This window comes from Rattus rattus, chromosome 7, assembly GCF_011064425.1.
Source record: "Rattus rattus isolate New Zealand chromosome 7, Rrattus_CSIRO_v1, whole genome shotgun sequence".
Lineage (NCBI taxonomy): Eukaryota > Metazoa > Chordata > Mammalia > Rodentia > Muridae > Rattus > Rattus rattus.
This window is the reverse complement of record NC_046160.1, coordinates 49,449,627-49,470,821: the sequence shown is the minus strand read 5'-3', so window position 1 is coordinate 49,470,821 and position 21,195 is coordinate 49,449,627. Positions and strand designations below refer to the sequence as shown.

Here is a 21,195-nt window from a genome sequence, read left to right as displayed (position 1 = left end):
AAGGTAAGTGTTCATCACCACGCAATTGTGGCACGTTGATGAATGCCTTTATTTTGCAAGAGAAGCATCTTACAACTGACAAGTATAAATACCATAGTTAACTTTAATAGTTTACTCACGTGAGGTCATCACTGAACGACTGTATACATGTAGAAGGGGATATGTGTGCTGAGGCTGGAAGAAAAAGGACCACAAGGAAGATTAGAATGAACCAGGACTTGGGATCTGAACAGCTGAGAGAAGGAAGAACTCTAACTGTCTTACAGATTATATAATCTTAACTTCATTCCCCTACGGGTGTCAGCCTTGGTATTTGTTACCTTCTTTGCCATCCAGCCTCTCAACACGAATTATGAGACAAGATGAACTGTGTATGTAGGTAGATTTATTTTAAAGCCAACAGAGGAAACGGAAAGACAGCACTTTCTTCAGACACGACACTCCCGCTTTGCTTACAAGCCACATACACTGAAAACGCAGAATGGGACATTCTCGAAATGACAGCTATAAATCTGTTTCTGGGTAGGAGGAGGGTCATGAAAAGCTGATGGGAAGGTAAGAGTTGGTCTTCTGGGTAGAGTATGGTACAGGGGTGGCTCTACAGGAAGTGTGTACGGTGACTACCCAGGGTTGGATCCAACCTTTCTGATTGTTCAAATCATGCAGAGTATCGCTGCAAGGAACGCGGGGTTCAAAGTGCTCTCGAAAATTCCTATGTAAACTACAGCAGGCTGAACTGTATATGACAAAGCTTTAGGAACATGGAGAATTCCTCATGATAGCTTTGTATGTACAACTTCAGGACAACATTCACAGGTACGTTTTGTTTCTCTGACTGCCCATCTCTGTGCCCACGATTCCTTCTTCCCTAAACATCACTTCTCTTTCACATCTTCCCTGTTCTTTTCTTTGTTCCCTAGAACCCAGATTTCTTCTTTAAAGTGATTTACTTTCCTTTGTGTACAATCACTGGGGAGCCAGCAAAGGAATGGACTTGTTTGGGGGTATTTTGAAAAAAAAATTTTTTTTATCCGCAGAAATGCCTGTCCAATTATAGAACAGAAATCAACAGGAAATCATGGCGTGGGAGGCAGCTTTGCTTGAAAGCCTCTATTCTAGGGATGTGCAATCCTGCCACTGTGCCATGCAGTGTCAGGGCCAATGAAGGTACATTCACATGAGTTCTGCAGCCATCTGCCAGGATGAAGTCCACCCAGGCTGGCCACTGTCGACAGCTTCTACTCCTCGGACAGCTGTGGCCCTGCAGGAGCGTCCTGTGCACTGCCCAGTTCAGCCTCCTTGCTGGCTTCCTCCTCCCTTTCCACAGACTCGCCAGGAGTGGAATCTTCGTGAGAGACACCCACTTCAGCCTCTGGTTGATCTTCATTAACATGGTTAGAATTGGCATCTAAGAAAGAGAAAAAGTGAAGGTATTTGTGGCTACTCCGTACCCATCTGACAATGTTTACTCTAGGAATCGCTGTTACTCTAAGAGGTGAATTATGTTTATTGTAATCATCAAGATGAGGGGTTGGATACTTTGCGCCAGGCTTCACTCTGACAGTAGCAGTATCTGCATAGAATTCAAGCCTCTGGGCTCTAGCTCCAGAAATCGACATCAGAATTGTTTGGGGTTGAGAAAAAAATCTGCATTTAAGGAGTTTTTCTTTTAATTAACCTGATATCCTTAAGGTAGCTGCCTATGTTTAGTTATGCGTTTTCCACTGAAGATCAGAAGTAAAAGCCTACAGAATAAAAATATCTGATCCACAGCAAAGAAAGCAAAACGGCAAGACCAGTCTCTCAGTAACAAATGTTTCTTTTAAGAACAACTCTGAGCATAGCATTGGACCATATTAATGATATAAGAGCCACACAATTCATGAGTAGAAACGAAAGTGTCTAGAAACCTTTATGTTGGGCATAGCCAATGTTTTCCAACTATACACCCTCCCTTGAAAGCAGAATATATCCAGGCTTAGGCCTGGCAGATCTCTAGCGCATGAGAATCACTGCAAAAACAAGTCTCAGCTTCAGTGGAAAACATAGTCACTTAAATATCATGGGGAAAAGGGAAAACGTGTAGCTCAGTGCTCTCATGCTTACAGAGTTGAGTGTGCATATCAGATCTACAACTCGACCTATAACTTATAAATAAACCACAATTTCATTCATAATATTGAACTGTCACTAAAAACGTAAAGGCTTCTAACTTTAAAGTCTTCTGGTTGCCATCAGGGAGACATTCAGGGCCTTAAAACGACCTTAGAATCCTCCAGTAAAGACTCAGAGCACTACAGGGCAGGTAAATGTGGAGGAAGCCGCATCCTCGGAGTCATGTGTGTCTGACTACCAGGGATGTCTCGGCTGACTGCGTTCTACTGCAGAGCAGAGCCCCTTCTGTTCTGAGAGCGACTCAGCTCCTTTGTGTCAGCGTCAGGATGGCCTAGCCTGCACTTCCCACACAGAGGCAGCACGGGCTCCGTGGACTGGTACCTACTCGCTTCCTCCTGCCTCTTATGTTTGGCAGCTTCGGTCTGCTGCTTCTCATAAACATCTTTCAGACTCTTACACATCTTCTTATGTGCGAACCAGTGCGTCTTCTGGCAGGTCTGGTCGCAATATATCACCTGAAAGCAATTGCAATTTTGATTTTATTTTAAGATCCAGAGTTCCACAGTTTCCCAACAAACATCAAAACCAAGAGTTATCCTAGAAAAACGCCATTTCCCACATTAAAAAAAAAAAACAACAAAACAAAACTACTATATGAGGTGTGGTTGTATGTAACATAGCTGTGTGCTGGTCCGGATTTGTAATTTTAACCTTAGACTAGAACAATAATAATAATATCCGATAAGGGGTTACCAAAGACTTTCTTTAAGTAACACATTAAGAACCTGTGATCACAGCATTTGGGAAGTAGAAGTCAAGAGGATGGTCTCAGGGGAAAACAAAACTGAGAAACTGAAAGGAATCCTTCTGCGTTTCTTGTCACCTACTTGTTCCTCTACCATAGCCTTGGGAACATGTGCACCGGCCAAATTGCCAAACCAGAAGGCAGCCTGTGCAGTGAGTGTGACCATGCTCTTAAACATGCGTTTACCCGGCTTTCCGGTGTGCAATAGTTAGCTCTAACACTTTGGGGCCTCTCTCTCACACGAGGAAGCAGCCTAAGGAAGTGGTTTAAGCAGGTCAAGATGTTGAAGCACATGACCGTGGGAAATGCTGATATGCGAAAATAAATTGAAGAATTTCGCCCTCGAAATCAACAGTTACCAGTGGGATTGGGTCAGCGTAGGGGACACACACAGGAGGGCAGGATCAGGACGTGAGAAGAACATAGTCAGATGTGTACTTTACAAAGATTAACTCTTGGAAAGGGGAAAGTAGTGTTCTGAGGGACCATCACTTGCTGGCAGTTATAAGTTCTCATTTAAAGGGAAGAGTTGATGAAAGACTGGGAAGCCGACGTAAAATAGTTGTGAACTGTCCCGGGCTGGGTGTCCCGGGCTGGGTGTCCCGGGCTGGGTTTTCCTATCAGCACCAGCCTGTGCCCTGCTGCTCTCTGACCTGTTTTCTCTTCTTCATTCTTTCCTTCGTGTTCCGTTTCTTTCTGTGTGGTAGTAAACACAGAAACCACAGCACCCAGGCAGTTCTCTTTCTGAGCTACTGTTTAAGATTGATATGATTATATTCATTTATTAGAGCTTATTAGAAAGCTGGTGCCAGCGCTGTGCCTGTGTGGCGTTATGATGCAGCATCTAGGTGCAAACTCATCCACACATCAAGGAGTTTAAAGAAATCCCGCTCTTACCATTTTACAGACAGAACATCTTTTGCTCGCTCCTTTTTCTCCACAGGTGGTACAAAATTCAACATCCACGAAGCCCACTTGTCCTGTGATGGCTTGGGTAAGTACAGAGAACGCCGTGGGATCAGAACCCTGGAGGAATGTGAAAAGGAGAAAAATCCATTGGGATCCCCTTGCAAGACCACAGAGGTATGTATCACTGACACAAAGTGTCGACTGGAAATTGCTAATGTTCAAGACAGCACACACTTGATGACAAAGAGTCAGCATTCCGAGAACACTCTCTCCTACACAAATTGTATAGCAAGTAAGGCATGGATCGCCATAAACGAAAGAAAAATGCGTCCCTATTCTAGAATACAAGCATTTCCGATTAGTATCAGTCAGTAATGTCATGCTAACTTCAGAAATACAACAGAGCTTGCAGATTTTTCTCTTCTTGCTGAGAATCGACACCAAGTCAATATAGCTACCCCATTAAGTCAATACTGATACTCCATTGTAGGGAGTCGGTCTGGGTACTGCTATGCATTTCAAATACTAAATACTGGCCCCCAAGATATGGTTGCCACCAGGAGCAGATTCTCCTGTACAAAGAGATGCTATGTAAACTCTGTTCCCCAATTTAAAATGATTGATTAAAATAAAGTGGCTACAGGGGTCACAGGTGGGGGGCGGGGTTTGGTAGGAGAAGGGAGGCAGAGGGGACAGAAGGTTTCCATTAGATGTGATGGACCAGGAGCATATGTCTGAGTGAAACGCCCCACCATGACAGACTTCTGAAGCGGAAGTCAACAGGCAAGGTAGATTCAAACGGGAAGTATACAGAGAGCACCAGCTGGGAATTAGCAGTGCAGTGAACTAAATAGTTCTGAGCCTCATTTATTTGGAAGCTAACAGAGATATTAATAATCTAATTATTTTAGACCCATCAAGTTAATATCGATACCTATCATCGTGATACCCCATCAGGTCAACACTGATAGCCCACAGAATAAACGGAGATCTCACTAACTTCTATCTTGTCTTTTTTTTTTTTTTTTTTTTTGTTGTTTTCTGACTTTAATACACACATACACCTCCTTCCACATACAAATAGTAAAATGTAACAAGAAGCCATAAATTCTTTAGAAATCAACAGAATAACACATGCATTTAGCAAAAACAACAGTGGCTCTCCTCCTAGTGCCCTGTGGCCTCTTCAGCTATAGGTTTTTGACTAGGTCTAAATTCCTTTTGATGGAACAAATCCAAACCTGTAAGTTGTCAGTTACTGGACATTGGCCATGCCACCATTACACCAGGGGCCACTTTAGTTTTTCGCTGTAGTTGTTTAACACAAAGGAGACCCAGCCGGGTAAGACTGTTGGCGACTACATTCTATTAATCTATTAATCATTTTTTTTATTAACTTGAGTATTTCTTATTTACATTTCGAGTGTTATTCCCTTTCCAGGTTTCCGGGCAAACATCCCCCTAATTCCTCCCCGTCCCCTTCTTTATGGGTGTTCCCCTCCCCATCCTCCCCCCATTGCCGCCCTCCCCCCAACAATCACGTTCACTGGGGGCTCAAGTCTTAGCAGGACCAAGGGCTTCCCCTTCCACTGGTGATCTTACTAGGATATTCATTGCTACCTATGAGGTCAGAGTCCAGGGTCAGTCCATGTATACTCTTTAGGTACTGGCTTAGTCCCTGGAAGCTCTGGTTGCTTGGCATTGTTGTTCATATGAGGTCTCAAGCCCCTTCAAGCTCTTCCAGTCCTTTCTCTGATTCATTCAACGGGGGTCCCAATCTCAGTTCAGTGGATTGCTGCTGGCATTCGCCTATGTATTTGCTGAATTCTGGCTGTGTCTCTCAGGAGAGATCTACATCCGGTTCCTGTCAGTCTGCACTTCTTTGCTTCATCCATCTAGTCTAATTGGGTGGCTGTATATATATGGGCCACATGTGGGGCAGGCTCTGAATGGGTGTTCCTTCTGCCTCTGTTCTAATCTTTGCCTCCCTATTCCCTGCCAAGGGTATTCTTGTTCCCCTTTTAAAGAAGGCTATCTTGTCTTTTAAAACATTTTAATGACTTTATACTTTTGAATGCTCTACCCTCTTTAATAAACATACACATAACTGAAATTTATTATTATGGGGTGAGTAAAAGAACAGGTTGTGAAACGCTTATAAGAACTTTTGATGGAGAAAATTATAAGGGTAAATACTTATCTGCCTGAAGCAAAGGTATTAAAGGCTTTCGAGGAGAAGCAAAACAAAGAGGCTACTTTAACTGACCCTGTTACCAGCTTCTTGTCCTCTATGCTGGATCTGCATCTTTACATCTTCTGTGTAAAAACTGTTTTCACTGTCATAGTGGGTCTTTAACAAATGTCACCTGAGAACAATATTCCATAGCGCCCTGCATACTGAAAATAGTCTAAGAAAATATTCAGAAGATTCAAGAAGCATTTTTATTTTTTTTAAAGCTTTTTAATCAATTAAATCTTTTGACAATTTAATAAACCACAAGAGGAAATTAATAAAAGCATATGAGTAAAACTGTGTCGCCATTAACATTTAGATAGTTTACAGAGAAATTATAGAGCTGTTTTGTTTTAAAGGTTATTTACTTTTATTTTCTTTTTTAAATTTTTTATTAGATAGATTTCTTTACTTATATTTCAAATGTTATTCCCCTTCCCTGTTTCCTGTCCATAAGCCCCCATTCCCTCCCCCTCGTCCATACGAAAGCATTTTCAATTATCGGGTTCTTGAATATAAGTAACTTTCCATGTGGGAGAGCTAACAACTATCTTCTGAAATAAATAAGGTAATAAGGAAAAGTTAGGCAAAACGAGCCCAAGCAAATTTCATATTTCATCAGGAATGAAGGTGCATGGCCATTACCTTCAAATACTGACAGGACACGTAGCACATTGTTAAAAGTAGCTTAATCCATACTTTCTAAATCAGAATTTCTAATGGGTGTGGTCTGGGAACCTGCATTGTTATTAATGTCCCAGGTAATACCAAGATATACTAAAAATTATTATTTATTAATATTATACTTAATATTATACTGAATCTTTATAAATCTATGTAATTCTTTTCTTTCACATGTAGAGTCTTGCCGGTTCTACTGGCACACATAGCTTAATCTATGAGGAAATAGAGTTCTGTATCAGAAAGTAGTTCTGACCCACCAACGGACTGAAGCATGGCACATTCGATGGCCATCACCACCACAACATTTTCATGTTCAAATCTTTCTTTTAACAAAATTGCCTGAGACATCATGAAGACAGGAGCTATGTGGGATATTTTGCTAAGAATATAAGGACTGTACATATAAATACTGCTTCAGAACAAAAAAAAAATGTCATCATAGTACAAATGGATAACCATAGACTCTTCCTGCAGTGGCTGTGTGACAAGAACTTTCTCGATAAGCAAATCTTGTCATCTGCTTTGCTAATCAGCCTGAAGACAAGCAGGATATTTTTACTCAGTGCACGTCACAAAGTCAGAGACTACGGATGATGCTCTGGAGGAGGGAGCTGTGCTGAGCCAATCGGAAGGTTACTAGTTCAAGGCAGGCTGGGCTCAGAGTAAGGCTGCCTCTCCCTAGAGTAGGACCAGAAAGAGTTAAACTTAACATGTTAATACTGGCTACCATCTACCTTTGGGCAGGGGGATCCTGACAACAATAATGGCAATGCAAGGTCACTCTTTAACACTTTTCCTCAGCAGTTTAACCCTTAGTACCCCATGCTATACTACACAGATAGCCACTCCTAAGAATAACTGACCATGTTTGTTCCTTAGCAAAATAATGACATGTCTGTTTGTCCATCCAGGAATGAGCCTCACAAAGGCATCCTAACCTATAAGACCTAAACCACCAAGGCACTGGTGGTTTAGGCATTGATATTGAACCACTGCCTGACTATCCACAGAGAACACCCCATATTCATAGCCTCCCGGAATAACACTAGTAGAGAGCTCTTCTCCGTGGTGTAGCTCATTGTGTCGTATCTCTAATAAATCCTGCTTCTGCTTGCTTCTTCATCAGTTCTCCCACAGTCCACACATCACTGGCTTATCACTACCTTCATCTACTGCAGATAAAAGCTAGCAGGGAAGCATCACCTGTCAATACAATGCTAATGGTCAATGAGCTGAAACATGGATTAGGGAGTTCCAATAGGGAGAGAGGAACTCTGGGATAGAGTCAGGTATGGAAAGAGAATTGCCCTGAACTCTGAGGAAAAAAATAGACGCAGGAAACTGAGAAGAGGTAACCAGGCATGTGGCACCCATAGAATAAAATAAATGGGTTAATTCAGTTATGAGTTAGTCGGGGAACAGGAGCAAGCTTATGGCCCAGGCATTTGTTGGTATAATTATGTCTCAGAGTTGTCATTTCAGGAACTGGGACACAGGTCGAAAACCCTGCCATTAAAACATGAGTTGTTAATGGATAGACAAGGTAAGCTCTCTACCATGTAACCTGCTACAGTGCTCAATTGAGATTCTCTAAAGAAAGCCAAAGCCACTTCCTGTTGAGCTCTGCTGGGAAGAAGCCAGTGTCCCACACTCATAAAGGGAACCAAAACCTATGTGGGGGTGGGGGGGAAGGCTTCAGAGCAGGCACAAGCAACAATGACTGTGAAGGCCACTGGCCTCATGTGATAGTAACGGGTCAGTGTTCATTTAGAGATGGCAAACCTTACAGAATCACAGAAAGCATACATGGCTGCTATTTGGGAAACCCAGTCCTAAGTTTTCAAAATGTTCTTTCTGAAAACTCCCTCTTACACGGGGAACTACAACTAAGGCTTTGTGCAAGCCAGACGGCTGCTTGAACACAGAGCTACAGCTCGGTGTTCCTTTTGCTTTTTGAGACAAGATCCTACCAAGCTACTTTGCTTATGAATCCACTGCATAGCCCAAGGCCAGGCAGGCCTTGAACCTGTGACTCTCCTGTCCTAAATCCCTCAAGCAGCTAGAACAACAAGTAGCTAGAACAAATAGCTCTCAGGCCCAGCATACATAACTCTTAAAGGACAAAAACGTTTGAAAGAGAAGTCTCTCCAAACTCCACTAAATACTATCTCAATTTCATTATCAACTTTCCCTGACAATGTAAACTGCCAGGAAAAACATTAAGCATTATGCTCTATAAAAATGTAATTAACAACTCTTTTGTGGGACAAAGATGAAATGCTGACTTGTCCCGACCCTTAAAAATAAATTTTTAAAAATGGACTTGTATCGTGTGGGGGTGCACCACGGTTGCACAGCTGGAGGTCAGAGGTCAAACAGTGAACCAGTTCTGTCTTTTACAGCATATACACAACTGGCTTGTCACCACCTTCATGAACAGCAGTTTCTTAGAAGTTAGAAATTAAACTGTACCTTAGCTATTCATGTGGATCTTGGTGAACATAATCAAGTTGTCACACCTGGGGGCAAGTGCCTTTTCCTGCTAAGACCACCTAAACCTGGAAAAAAAATTAATTTGGGGCGGGAGAGATGGCTCAGCAGTTAAAGAGCACTGACTGCTCTTCCAGAGGTCCTGAGTTCAAATCCCAGCAACCACATGGTGGCTCACAACCATCTGTAATGGGATCTGATGCCCTCTTCTGGCCTGGAGGCATACATGCAGATAGAGAACTCATGTACATAAAACTAAAAAGTAATTTTAGTGTGTATATATACACGTGTGCACATGTGCACATAGATGCTCTAACATATGCATGCTATAGCATACATGTAGAGGGCAGAACACAACTCTGGGAATTGCTTCTTTGTTCCAACATAGGACCCAAGGACTGAACTCAGGTCTGGGCTTGCTTTTGACTTCTCTCCTGGAGGTACACTACCAGTCTCCTCTTACCAGTGGAGTGCCAGCCCTGCTAGTCACTTCTCTGACATAACTCTGCAAACTTCTCACCGACACAGAGTGATTTAGTTTGCGGCACCGGTGTGCAAATAAGTCAAAACCTTTATTCCACCGGACATATGTGCATATCAGAGTGGCCCTGTGATACAGATTTAAGTGGCGATTGTGTGAAGAGCACTGTCCCCTCAGGAAAGAGCCTTTGTCCTATCTGCCTGCCTGAGATGAGCATTTGTCCTGCAGGATTCTGTGCACACAAACCAGGTTTGTTCATGTCAAAGCTCGAGGCCTCAGAGGGCTCACGCCGGAAGACCTGAGTTCAGTCCTTCAATCCAGTGCAGGAGCAAAGAAGCAACTCCTCCGAGTTATGCTCTGCCCTCTATGTGTATGTGAGTCCGTACAGGTAAAAGTACGGGACAGAAACATGGGTGAGCGAGAGAAGCCCCACCCCAATCCCTGTCCATTCCTAAGCCACTATGTCATTCCTGGTCTCCAAGCCTTACTGTTTTAAGTCTGTTGGCCAGGCCTGGCATCTCCATCATGATTCACCCTCATGAGGTGCTACCTATCTTCTAAAAGCTTAAATGGCAAGTAGCCAACTGGATTTTAAAAGGAAGAGCTTCTATGTGAAAGGGGCAGAAGCTTGAGAACTCACTACTGAGTTTAAGCATCTTGCTGGGAATACCTGAGACTCACTTCTGTCTTTATTTTCCATGCTGAGGGTAAGAATACGGCCTGCAGTAGAGACGGAGAAGGGAACCAGATTGCCAGAGGGACAGGGGAGGCTATGTTGTAGGGACTACATCAGGCAAAAAGACTGATGCAGGATTTGACTGAAAGCCTTATAAAAGTGTGAATCGGTATGGTCAAGGTGAACAGAAAACTACTCAGGATGAGGAAAGAAGAAGGTGTCTCATGAAACAGAGTTTAAATGCGTGACAGAGAGATAGTAAGTGATTTAAGGCAATGGTAAAATTTACTTCCTGCAACTAGGACAGACGGATCTCTTTTTTTCTCTTCAAAGTATGACACATCCCTAATGAGAAGCACTAAAGTTGCACATCAGAAGCAGGGACACTTTGAGATTGTTACCAGGAATCACAGCCAGTGTTCTGTTGGCTCGTCCAGCTGTGACCCATTGTCCCAACCTTGGTAGACTAGATGACCAACCTGTGCATCCATCTGCTCTGAAAATTCCCACTGGTAATTCTTCCAGCCACCAATGCATGCCTGTGTGTCCCTGTCCTTCAGCAGACAGGCATCCAAACAGCACAGCATTCACAGAGGGATTCACGAGCCTGTTCCCTTTATAACCAGCTACTTTCCTACAGAGAGAAATACTGCCAGCTAACTCATTTCCAGTTTGTTCCTAAGATTTTCCTGAAGCCATAAAAACGAGTAGTAAGGAGGCCTTGTCCTTAGGGACTCAGCATGCGGTGGTCTGATCTTACTGGACATTTAAGCTAGCAAAGCGGAGCCTTACGATTTCAACTGGAGCGATGCTTCGCACCAGCTGCTGGAGGAGTGTAGCTTCGCAGTAGGGAAACTTCCTGATGCTCTCTCTGATGATCTTTTCCTGATACACTGGGAAGCCGTCCGACGCTCTGCCTTTCAACAAGCTGAAAGACATTTTTTAAAAACAGTTCAAGTTGAGACATTAAAGCAATTCCTTCCTTGGAAGACCCAAAAGTCTTTAAGTTTCCTGTTCAAATTGTCAGTGTCTCCTCAAACCTCAAGGATGGATTCAGTCTGGATTGTTATTCAGACCATATAGTAGGCCCGACTTTGTTTCTAAGATCTGACTAGCATAAGCCCTCAAAAGGCCTGAGTGCTGGCCTCTGGCCAGCTAGCTCCCGATGACCTAGTCAGCTGTTTGTAGGAAGAATAGAAGCTCTCAGAGAGCCACACACTCGTGACTCAGTTCCTTTTCCCCAGTAAAGCGGTCTATCTGATGGATCCCTATGGTCAGTGGGCAAAGGTCATACTCCGCTCTGGCAGGTATGGTAACAGCACAGGAAGTACCAGTAAAAATCCAGCCAAGGCAAAGGTCACACACAGCTCTAACAGGTGTGGTAACAGACACAGGAAGTGCCCGTACAGCAGCCTACTTCACAATACACTTGAGCTCATCGCTTGGACCATTTTCTAGCTGTGTGGTTTTATGCATGGCACTGACCATGTTTGACTGGATCCCTTGATTCCTCAAGAGTAAATCAGTAGGGGTTGGGGATTTAGCTCAGTGGTAGAGCGCTTGCCTAGGAAGCGCAAGGCCCTGGGTTCGATCCCCAGCTCTGAAAAAAAAAGAACCAAAAAAAAAAAAAAAAAAAAAAGAGTAAATCAGTAAAAACAACAGAAATGACTAAACTTCCGTCTGAGTCTAATACCGTCCCTCCTTAACTCTCGAATAAGAAGGCATCTTGAGCATTATGTCTACAGGACATAGCAGAAGCCATACCTTTTGATCAGGGCATCCAGCTTATTCTCCCCTTCCTTGAGGAAGGTAATGCATTTCTGAAAGATGCAGCTGATATAGTGCATTTTCATAGCCAGCACTTCATTCATGTCTCTTTGCTTCATGCATTTCTCACAGATCAAATCCATCACCTTGTAGCATTTACCGAGAGCGGCTGCGTCTGCCAGCAGAGGGTTCTCACTCACGAGCATCACGATCTAGAAGAGATGCCACGGAACACTGAAACCCCACAGAAGACCTCTCCGAGAAGCACTTGGTGCAGCCAATATCCAGACCGTCCGGGTTTTTCTTAGAGTCATGGGTACTGCATAACTCAAATCAGAAGGCAGTTTGCTGCTCCATGTTATAAAGCTAACACAGCATTAGGGAATCTCTTGACATTAAAGTTCAAACGTAGCCTGTCATCTGCCCATATGGAGGTGTTAGCATGCCTCCCAGAGTATAGTTCACTACTCTTCAGTACTGACAAGTACTTTTATAAATGATAACATGGTATACCTCTGCAACTATTCATTATACACAGGACAGTATCACCAAGCCATCGACTACTTTCAGTTGGCACTACTAAGCTCAATAACCCCATAGCTAGGAGAACTACAGCTTTCCCTACTTTCTCTTTATGACTTTGAATTCCTGATCCTCCTGCCCCCACAGCCCAAGTGCTGGGATGACAGATGTGCGTTGTATTTATGGGGTGCTAGAAAGCGAACCCTGGGATTCCTGAATGCTAAACAAGCATTCTGTTATTGAGTTAGATCACGAGTCCTCAGATCCTTATTAATTTTAATAAAATCAGACCTCTACAGAAAGAAGTCTAGAATCAACATGGGCCTTTACTTCATTCCGTGGGAAAATTTTCCTTGAGATTTGTCCAGTCATCCCCAATAAGTCAATTATGTTAAAATGAAAACGATAAACAATTTTGAAAGGGAGACTAGCAGAAAGTTATCCTATCTCACAAATTATGAGTCCCACATTGCCTATTTATGTACTAATTAAGCTCAAGTTTACCTCTAATGAGTGCTTTCATGAGCTTTGCTACGGGGTCTATTACTTGAAGCTAGTCCGCAGGCAACCACCACACAGTCTGCTGGTGAGAATAAGGATGAGAACCTGTGTGCTATGGCCAGAGGGTGGGCAGCAGACAGTACTCACAATCCCATGTGCTTCAGTTCAACCCCTGTGCCCAGGACAACTACCGCAAGGGAGGAGACTCTGTGAATTGTAATGTCTTCAGACATGAAGAGAAATCATCTGTGCACTGACAAACAATACCCAGGTCTGCCCTTCCCGGAAATCTCACATAACTTCAAGGTCAATTACCTTTCGCACTACTAAATGTTTTTATATAACCAAATATTTTTCCTAAGATACAGCACTTTATAAGAAATTGTCAGGCTTCAGGAAGTAACTAAACCTGAATCCTTATTAGTAAATTCGCTGATTATTCACCCTTCTAAAACAAATTTAAAAAAAATAATTAATCTGTGGGAGTTGGAGAGGTGAACGGCTCAGTGGTTATGAGCAATGACTGCTCTTCCAGAGGATCCAGCACCCATATCGCTGCTTGGAACCAGCCAAAACTCCAGTTTCTGCGGCTCAGATGCCCGTTCTTGCTTCCACAGGTACCAGGTACACATGTGGCACAACTACATATATGCAGGCTCAGCAGTTAAGAGAGTTACTGCTCTCGCAGAGTTCCCAGGACCCACAAGGCTGCTCACAACCATCTGTATGTAACTCCAGTTCCTGGGACCTATTGTCCTCTCCCACTTCTGAGGGTTTTGTACCTAAGCAGTGAACTCCATGCCCTCAGGTACATAAACAATCTGTAGAAAAAAATTAATTTGTGATGTAGAAGACCCATTAATGCGTCTGCTAATTATGATCACTGAAAACTGTTCAATATTTTATATATGGTCTCAGGAATAAGGATATAGACTCAAACTTACAAATAATTTTTTTTAAAAATCTAAAATGGAGCCTATATTAATATTTTTTTAAATTTTTGAGATGCTAGGCTTTGTTCTACAAATCAGAGGAAAGATTTATGAGGACTATGATCAGTAAATAGGGAATTACAGAAATATCCCTATGCTCTTCACAGGGGAATATTCTCACTGGCTTTCTTCATATTGTGGTATTACAAAAGGGGACAAAGGAAATCTTCATTATGAGCTACCAAAGAACGTGCGTTCCTTTCAACATAAAATCAAAATGAATCTTCTTTCTCCAAGGACTGCTAGCAAAGATGATGCCCCTGCAGTAGCATTTTAATTCTTTTCCCTCTGTCTACCATTTTTTAAAGTGGAAAGTCGACACTCCTGGGCTTGAAACCCATCGGGACAACGAAGGACTGGATCGCCACGCGTGCACCTGCCTGCTCTCCCCTCGGAGGCCCTACTTGAGGCTCTTGTGATTTTGCCTGAGATTCTGTTTTTCTCCTAGATAGCCATTATCGTCTGGGCACCCGCGCAACTCCCCAAATCCCTTTTGAAAACAAACACAAGGCTATAGCAGCCACGTAACCTAGATGCAAAGGCAGCCATTTTGGGCACAAAAGCGGCGAAAAGGTGAGCTGTGCCTGAGAAGTTCTGCGCTTCTTTTTAAAAGATGTCAGACCTTAGCCGGGGGTTTCTCCTCCTCTTTAGAACCCTCTGAAGCCGAGTGACGACTTGCAGGGGGGTGAAGCAGTGAAGTAGGCCACCACCACAAAAGCAGTGGAGCTGCTTTTGTATCCAAAGTAGAGATGAAAGGCAGAGCTTCAGTTGAATGGCCCGCCCGCTCCCACGCGGAGCAAGGCTGGGCCTCAAGAAAGGACCACGGTTCCAGCCGCCTCTCTGAAGACCCAGTCATGTAGATCACCTCGGACCATATATATGCCTTTCTTTGCATTGCCTGCATGAGTAGGCACATACTCTAATGTATTCATAACGTGTGTGTATCTGTGAAAATAACTAAAAATAGAACAGAAACTGTGGGTGTTGTGCAAATGTCAGAAGCAGTTCCAGAACCTCTCTGCAATCTGAAGGCAAAGAAACAGACATGGAAGCCAGTGTGTGAGAAAGGAAATGTGTATGTCAGTCAGTGGGAAAGAAGGGAGCCTTGCGCAGTCTCTGCATTAAACCTAGTCTTCCAGCCCAAGCTGGTTTGTGGGGAAAAGCCCACTGAATAGGAGCTTCCAGTACTCCTAGGAGTTCTCAAGAACTGCTGGGTTGCCCAGGAGAGAACAGAGCAGGCTTTACAGGCACACTAAGCGTCACCTCCACATTTCTTATGTAGTGTTTTGTTGTTAAAAACAAAACAAAGCTGTCAGTGCCGGTGCACGCCTTTAGTCCCAGCCAGAGGCAAGCAGATCTCCTTGACTTTGAGGCCAGCCTTATCTAACAGAGTTCCAGAACAGCCAAGGCTACACAGAGACACCCTCTCTTGAAAAACAAATCAAAATCAAACCAACCAAACACCCAAACAAAACTAACTGAAAATGGAGAGGACGTTAGGAAAAACAGCTCAGCGTGGCTCTTAAAGCTCACATCGAACAACCTGAACTCCTTCCGAAGCCTCAGCTGGTCGTTTGATTTCGCTAACAGCGTCATCCAAGGCGTCACATATCCACGTGCACTGAAAACATGCCCATGTTTAACGGAATGGCATACCCTCTGAGTATCCCCACTAGGACAAGTACCGCCTGCGTGAGTAGCTAGTGTGACCTAGATTCATACTGCCAGGTCTATCACACTCGGCATGCTCTAAAGGCACAGCAGTTTCCTCCAGAGAACGTCCCTCAATCAAGGGAGCCACCCATTTCCTCTCTCTAGGATGTTGTTCTTTCCCTCCCGGGACAAGCCCAGGCCAATGACAGACTGAAAGACACTAAAAGGTTTCTGCTCTCTCGTGGCTGGAGCCAGGCTGTCTGCAGCAATGCCTCAGGAGAAGCAAAGCTAAACCTTCTCTTCCGGGCCTTCTCTTCCGGGCCTTCTCTTCCGGGCCTGCTCCTCCAGGCAGTGCACTGAGCTCACTCCTGCAGTGACTCAAGCAGGTACCGGAGCTCACTGCAAGCCCTGCCCACTGCAAGTCCTGCCGTCATAGAACTCAGCCGGAGACAATCACAACCCCACGGAAGACACTGAAGCGGCCCTGCGCTACCTTGACAGGGTGGAGATTCGTCGTGGTGATGATTTTATGCAGTGGGCCTGCCAACTTTGGAGGCAGTTTTGGCTCCTTATCCAGTCCCTGGGGTTTGGTGTAATAATCGAGTCTCTCTCGAGGGAAGAAATTGTTGATGATAGCCACGCAATCATACTGACCTTTAAAGGGAAAAACAGAAAAGTTGTTATTTTATCATTAAATACAGGAGTCTGGGTTGTTTTTACAACGGGACTATTTGCTTTTGGAGTAAACATGCATCCCTGTTTTTATTCTTCAGGAAAAGGAGTAGAGAAAGAGAGGCAAAACATTTCAGAGAACATTTGTGAGCATCCAAAAGTGTAGAGAGATAACATTTAAAGAAAGGATTCATAGTAAATTTGAGCATTATGTAGAAATTATGTAAATTATGCCAAAATAATTTAAAAAAAAAAAAAACTTAAAAAGAACCCCTAAAATTATTTTTATAAAAATTGACTATAATTCAAATATTTCTTCTTCCAGCCTGACAGCAATGACACTCATGCTTCCCCCAATGTCATTCAGTTGCATTTATATAACTTTAATATTTTCTATTCAAAGTATCTTGGTGGGCTGGAGAGATGGCTCAGCGGTTAAGAGCACTGACTGCTCTTCCAGAGATCCTGAGTTCGATTCCTAGCAACCACATGGTGGCTCACAACCATCTGTCATGGAATCCAATGCCGTCTTCTGGTGTGTCTGAAGACAGCTACCGGGTACTCACATACATAAAATAAATAAATAAATCTTTTTTTAAAAAGTATCTTTGTTATAGTAATTAATATTATCAAGTAACCCCACCACCACCGCCACCCCTGAATTGGAGAGAAGCTTGGTCCCTTTGTAAAATGACATAGGAACTGTTGATCCCACAAGCTTGGAATCAACACCGTTGTTCCTCACAAGTTCCTAAAGCGCATCCTTAAGCCATGTCTCAGATTAAATAGAGTTCCACAACAGCACAGTGTTCCTAGGGAAACGGTGGCCTTGCCTGATCCTGTTCCTGTTGTCTCCATCCACAGTTCCCTCTCCACTACCTCCCGAGAGCCAAGAAGTGGCTACTGTGGGCAAACTGATAGAATGGGCAGGGAACGTTCCAGAGAACTAGCCAAGGTCTCTAGATAGAAGACACTCTTCTCCCTCCTCTCTGCCTGTCGAAGATGACTAAGGGATGAGAGGCCGCCAGTCCCAGGGATAGTGGTCCACCCTGGTTTGCCTGTCTGGCTCCGTCCACAGAGACAAGGTCCTGGAGGTGCCAATGATCCTGCTGACAAGCGACCTGCAGGGGAGCTGCACTAGTGGCAACCTGGCCCCCACACCCGAGCTGACTGGGAGCTCAACCTGTCACTCAGCATTCCTGAGAAATGGAGGAGAATGACTCCATTTCCACTAGATTCCACTAGAATGGGTCTAAGTGGCTCTAGACCTTGGACCACAGGCATGGAGGCTGCAGCACTTTGTTCCTCTGGCCCACAACCCTGGAGGCTTTACCTGGCTGCCTGGGCAACGCCAGGCAAAGGACTGCGACTGGGCAGTGCTCTCCAGGGCAGCTTCTGGTGTCCCAGCAACACGGATACCAACTTCCCTGCTCTAACAACTACTTAAGCCAACTCCGGAAGAGTCTCCAAAGGCTTTCAAGAACCACAGGAAAGCTAAATTTTTTAAAAAATCAATCAGCAAATTCAAGGGCAGAACCCATTTGCTTCTATGAACTAAATTGTAACAGATTAACTGGAGGAAATGCTTCAGAGCAGAAAGTCACTCAGACAAGAAAGTATAATGAGAGACACGAGGTAGCTCGCAGTACCCAGGTTATCTATCACCAAAAACTGAGAAGTTAGAGTGACAAACAAAAGGATAGGTGTAAAGTAAGTAATAGAGGAAAATATCCCTGATTTGGAATGATAGTCCAGTACTGACGACAGTATCATTTTATGTCATGCTACCATTAAAACGCCAATCATCAGTACCTTTCTGTTTCCGGGGGGGAAAATGAGAGAGAGAGCTCCTCTCCCTCATTCCCCCTCCTTGATGTCTTCTTTCTGCCTACTAGAAATTTCTATTCACATCTTGAGGAATCAACCACATACTAAGAATCTGAAATCAGCCAAGGTGCTATGTTTAGTAAACGGTATCTGCCTCCAGAACCTTCCAGGACAAAAACAGCATTCATCTGAGCAAATCTCCTACAGCAAGCAAGTTATAAACACCAGTTATAAACAGCATCAAAATCAATGCAGGCGTCTCCGTGGGAACTGGCAGAGGCGCATAAGGGAAGGAAAAGGCTGAGGGCGACCAACCACACTGATTCTTTGCATGTAACCTATACCAAGGCTCCGCAAAACAGGTTCGTAAGCCAAATAGCTCAACAGAAGTAGCAAAGAAGGCATGCCAAGACTGGGACGTACACGACCAGAAGAAAGCATCTATTTCTAGGAGTCCCTGAGATGTAAAGTTCTACTGTAATGTGATCACCTTTGGATCACCTCAGAGGCAGCTCTGGGTGAGTTTGTGGAGATGTTTCCTGCAAGGCGTGAGTAAAGACTGAGGTCCCACTCTTCTGATGTGACTGAAACCATTCCATGAACTGGAGTCCCAGAGTAAATAAAAAACAAACAACAAACACACACATACCACACACGATGCTGAGTCCCTGAATTTATTGCTTTTCCGGCTGCAGACAGTATGACCAGCCTCACATTCCCATGACTTCCCTACCGTGATGAACCTCAAATCATGAGCCCAAATCAACCCTGCCCTCCTTTCAGAAATTGTTTTCGTCAGCTCTTTTGTCACTGGGAGAAGAAGAGTATTGAATACAGCCAGCTCCTAACTAGACAGTCAGAAAGGCGGCTAGCAACTGTGCACATCCACACATAGAATGTCTGCAACCTGACACTGACACGGTCAGAGGACCAGTCTAACCTAATTCACTTGCTAATCATTATTAGAATGGAGTACGCCTAGAGTTTATCTTTGTAAATCTAATTTTACTTGATAATTTTAAATTCCACATAAAGTTATATAAAAAGCATGTTTCAACCCCTTTTCATTTAAAAATTCTGATTCTGATTAGCTACAACTAGAAAGCATTATTAATAAGAAAGCAAATGCTATGGAGTTCATTGTTATGGACCAAGCTAAATCATCTCCCACCAGCTCGAGTGTTTCACACTTGATTCTAAGCTGGAGGCACTGTTTGGGGAGGCTGTGGAACCTTTGGGACAGAGGTTAACTTGGGGTGAGCCTTGGGGGTTCTAGAATGGTTCTGTGCCAATCCACCATCTGCTTCCTGGTTGGCACCACCTAACGAGCAGCTGTTTGCTCTCCTGCTGCTACTGCAGAGACAGCTCTTTGCCAGGCTTCCCCACCAGGCTGGACGCTAGCCCTCTGAAATGCAAAGTCCCAGGCCAGCATTTCACTCTAACGCAGACGAGATGCAGGTCTTCTCAACAGCAAAGACGCAGTGACATGTCTGAGTAAATTTTGACACTGCAGGGATGAACTGAAGGTCAAACTTCTTAAGCCTGGAAGGAAAACTAAACTGAATTCTCACTTTTAAAAGGTGTAGCACAACATTCAAATGAACAGAGAGAAGAATATACCATGATATAACTGTCAAGGAACAAGTGAGAAAAAAAAAAAAAACTGTACATACCAGAATGATCATTCAACTGTGGTGGGTTTCAAAAGATATAAAATCTACATAGCTCATCTCAGAAGGTGCAGCAATGAAATCCTAAATGAAAACAGAGACCCCAGAGGCCAAAAGAGAGAGGGGAACAGAGGGCTAGGAAGGAGTGCCTGAGAAACCATGATGTCAAGAGGACCATTAAAAGATGTGACATCCTGCGTGGGTCTTCTAGAGGAACGGGCACCAAAGACTGATCCAACAAGGTTCAGACAGGAGCTACAGGCACAGTAGTGCAGAAGGCTGAGAGTGAAGGCCTAGAGGGTGACAAGCCAAACACAGAAAGGAGAGAGATGAGATTATGAGGACCTCATCCTGCTGGAGATTATTAAACGGGCAAGCAGCACCTCGAGCATAGAGAGCAAAGTATAAGTGGCTATAACTGTCACCAAAGACACACACACACACACACACACACACACACACACACACACACACATTCACACACACAACCACCACCACCAAATAAAATAAGGAGTAATGATGAGAGAGGAGAGGAATAGAATAGATGGATGCACAAAGAAAATACCTACTAAAAAGAGAGGGACTACCACTTGGGATTAGAAATAATTCTGTTTATAAAATATATCATTTAAATGAAATACAGGAGTACCTGTCTGTAACCCCAACAACTGGGGCATGGAGGCAGGAGGCTAAAATTACAAGTCCATCTTTAGCCACACATCAATTTTAAATGATGAGACCCTATTTGAAACAAAAACAAAAACAAAAAGGAAAGAAAAGAGGAGAAAAAGAAAAGATGAAAAAAGAGAAAAAAATCAAGTTATTGACAAATGTAAAACAGAGGACTCAGGAGATGACTCAGGGGGAAAGGTGCTTGTCACAGAGGGAGCTGAAACGAAGTCTCCAGAAACCATTCAGAAAACCTGGCTTGTCGTGAAAGCCATTGTGATCAATAATAATAACAATGATGATAAAGGGCCAGAGTCCCAGACCAGCGGAGGATCCCTGCCTTCAGCAGCTCTCTGCTCCCAGGCCCCCCGGAGGGGAGTTCTGGCCGCCTGGTCGGGCGGGCACTCCTGAGGCAGCAGAGCGGAGGAGACCACCAACGCTGCCCACCTCTGCCCACATCCCTGGCCCAGGAGGATACTGTATACGGCCTCTGGGTACCCGTAGAGGAGGGCCCAGGAGCAGCAGATCC

General features: G+C 43.9%; 1 protein-coding gene across 1 annotated transcript in view; it reads right to left on the bottom strand.

Moving 5' to 3' along the window:
* Nucleotides 1–363: 363 nt before the first annotated feature.
* The window catches only part of Ankmy2 (ankyrin repeat and MYND domain containing 2), a 48,776-nt gene continuing 27,944 nt past the window's right edge, over nt 364–21,195 (bottom strand). Inside the window, exons 5-10 of the mRNA XM_032907656.1 lie at nt 16,322–16,482; nt 12,158–12,372; nt 11,186–11,321; nt 3,818–3,946; nt 2,501–2,630; nt 364–1,408 (exon numbers count right to left, since the gene is read on the bottom strand). Of these exons, the coding sequence (XP_032763547.1) occupies nt 1,239–1,408; nt 2,501–2,630; nt 3,818–3,946; nt 11,186–11,321; nt 12,158–12,372; nt 16,322–16,482 (941 nt within the window). The 3' untranslated portion in view covers nt 364–1,238. The remainder of the gene's footprint in view (nt 1,409–2,500; nt 2,631–3,817; nt 3,947–11,185; nt 11,322–12,157; nt 12,373–16,321; nt 16,483–21,195) is intronic.